General features: G+C 38.5%; 1 protein-coding gene across 1 annotated transcript; it reads right to left on the reverse strand.

Annotated features, from left to right (window-relative positions):
* Nucleotides 1–806: 806 nt before the first annotated feature.
* LOC134280005 (uncharacterized) lies at nucleotides 807–2,732 on the reverse strand (the record flags this gene model as incomplete). Its single annotated transcript, XM_062762413.1, is given in 1 exon segment — nucleotides 807–2,732. A coding segment is annotated over 1 exon segment (952 nt), but the record flags the coding sequence as incomplete, so codon positions are not given.
* Between the last annotated feature and the right edge of the window lie 79 nt (nucleotides 2,733–2,811).

The following is a 2,811-nucleotide window of genomic DNA, read 5'->3' on the forward strand; positions in this document are numbered from 1 at the left end:
TTGGAAGAGGCAGCCTTATTCAACATAACGATGCACTTGATTAGTTTATTAAATGCCCATGAGCCCAGAAGAAGAATTTCATTTATGCATTTGCAATATATGATCTATATAGCCCTGCCCTAGGTGTGTCCTTATTTTCATGAAATTCACAGTTTTGGAGAGGCAGCCTTATTCAACATAACGATGCACTTGATTAGTTTATTTAATGCCCATTTCAAGAACAAAAATTTCAAAGAATTTATGCATTTTCACTATGACAACTCAGCTATAAAAGAACCCTAGCAATCAATCAAAAAAATATCCTGGGCCATGAAATTCACAATTTTGGAAAAGGCAGTCTTTTTCAACATAACTATGCACTTGGTTAGTTTATTTAATGCCCAGGAGCAGAAAAGCAGAATTTCAAAGAAATAATGCATTTCCACTATATAACCTATTTAGCCCCGCCCTAGCACTAGAACCCCGACCCTGGGGCCCTGAATTTCACAGTTTTAGTGGAGGACTCAATCATACCAACTGCTTGACTGCTTGATGTCCTGGAGTAAAGAAGAAGATTTTTAAAGATTGCACTAATTTTACTGGTTTTGCCCCCACCCCCCAGGGGGGCAGGGACCATGAAATTCAGACTTTGAGTTATACCCATAGATGCTATATGCCAAAATTGGTTGAAATTGGTTCAGTGGTTTCAGAGAAGAAGCTGAAAATGTTCAAATGTTAAAGAACGACTACGGACGAAAACGAATAGCAATAGGTCACCTGAGTTTACTCACGTGACCTAACAATAATCTATTTCAATATAAAAACAATCTTGGTTCAAATCCTTTATTGCATAACATATCTACAATAAGCTACGGACTGATTCAGAGTAAATGCAAGGGGAAAATAGAGTGAATAAATTAATGAAAATAAATACAAAGGAATAAATAGATATACAGTGGAAAGCAAGATGGGCTAGGTAAGAAATTACTCAGATCTTTAAAGGGAGGCAAGATTTGTATCAAAGCCATAATTATAACAAGCAGAGATTCCTATTATCAAGGGAGTAAATGTTAACATTTTAACATTAATAACTACCAAAGGAAAAGTTTTCATATACAAAAAATATCAAAGAAATATAAACTGCTTCAAAAAAACTCTGGACATGAATCGTATAATGTACATGTATTTCGCTTTTGAAAACAATGGACGGATCATACAAGTACGAATAATGTGTAGGTACATGTGTAATAAAAAATAAATAAAAAGAGTTGTCTCCCATTAGTAGCCTCATTCTATCATTGATTCAACAGTCTTCTTTTTAAACAAGGTTATTTGTACATAATCATTTAATCCAACATATCAATAACATAACTTCAGAAACAGTCATTAATTTACAAGTACTCAAAATATCTACATAGATCTCTCTACAAGTGGAGAAACAACTATAAATTAGCTGTACATTCTTTTGTTGTACCACTGATTTTTGTCTTTTACCATTCAGTTGTCAACTAAGCATCATTATTATTGGAAAATATACATAATAATCACTGTGTTCAAATTGTTTTGTTCAATTCACAGGAAAACTGGCTTTTCATTATGGCATAATATTGTACATCAGGTTAAAAAACTATTTACCTACAAATGAAGGCCATAATATTATCATGACTTACATAATGCCAGGACTTCACATGATAAATGTTTCTTTTGTGCTTAGTCTATTAAAGCTCTGTTAGTACAGTCTATAAACATATCACACCTTCATTATAGCTGTCAGTTAGTGCTATATGTGAGAGACTCCCAATTAAAAGTCCTCATTGTCACTATCAATAAACTCGGGGGAGGGAGAGGCCCCACTTTCTAACATATTCAGGTCCTGTACAAGTTCCCCCCTCTCACTGATGTAAGACTGCTCGAAGCTTTCCATGCTATAGTTATAATCACTCATCTTAGACTTGTGCTCGGGTGATTCTTTCTCACTCTGAATGTCTCGCTTTGACCGAGCCTTGCTCTCATCGTCACTGAGTTTTCTGCCTCGAGGTTGAGGCTTCGGTCGACTCGGTAATTCCGATACTTCTGTCTCACTGGTCTCAAAGTCTGGCAGGTCCTGTAGGATTTCTTCTCTTAATCCGTGAGAAAAGTCCTCAGAAAACAGATCCGATTTATGCTCTTTCCGTACGTCTCCTTGCTTTTTTCCATTTTTTACCGATTCTTTTTCCTCCTTTGGAGAAACTCGTCCTTTGGTTGAGAAGTCCATTTTCTCTGATTGACTGAGGTCCTTGGCGGGTAAGATGTCCGCCACGGTGGAATTCTCCGGCCTAACATGAGAGAACATCCCGCTCGTCTCATGTAAGATTATTCGTCAAGGTCAGTGTTTCCTCATTGGTCCTCGATCGTAACTACTGTCCTGGTACTCCCCCTCCATCGTAGGATCAACGTTCCTCATGTACTTCTCCTCATCAATGAAGGACCCGTCGTGGAAATCCCGGAATTTCTTGTCAAATGCCGACAAGTTGGCGTCGTTATCCCCACCCTTGGGTCCCGTGGTGGAGCTGCCCACCCTCCCTACAGCGGAGATGTCCCCAAAATAAGAGGACTTCATGGTGGGTTTGGTGGGCCTGACCGGGATCTTGGATGGGCTGGAGGTGTAGAGGGGTTTGTTTGACCTTTGACTTGTCTGTTTTGCCTGAGCCAGGCCCTGAGAGAAGGGTGACTCCTTCTGATCCAAGCCTGCCATAGTGATCAGCTGACCCAACCTTCAAACAGAAAAAATATGTAATTTACTTTTCATCAAAATTATCATTTAAAAAACTCAGCAAACTAGAAAAACTGACC

The sequence above is a fragment of the Saccostrea cucullata genome, unplaced genomic scaffold (assembly GCF_032062105.1).
Source record: "Saccostrea cucullata isolate Sc308-1 unplaced genomic scaffold, CSIRO_AGI_Scuc_v1 ctg14632, whole genome shotgun sequence".
In the NCBI taxonomy this organism is placed as follows: domain Eukaryota; kingdom Metazoa; phylum Mollusca; class Bivalvia; order Ostreida; family Ostreidae; genus Saccostrea; species Saccostrea cuccullata.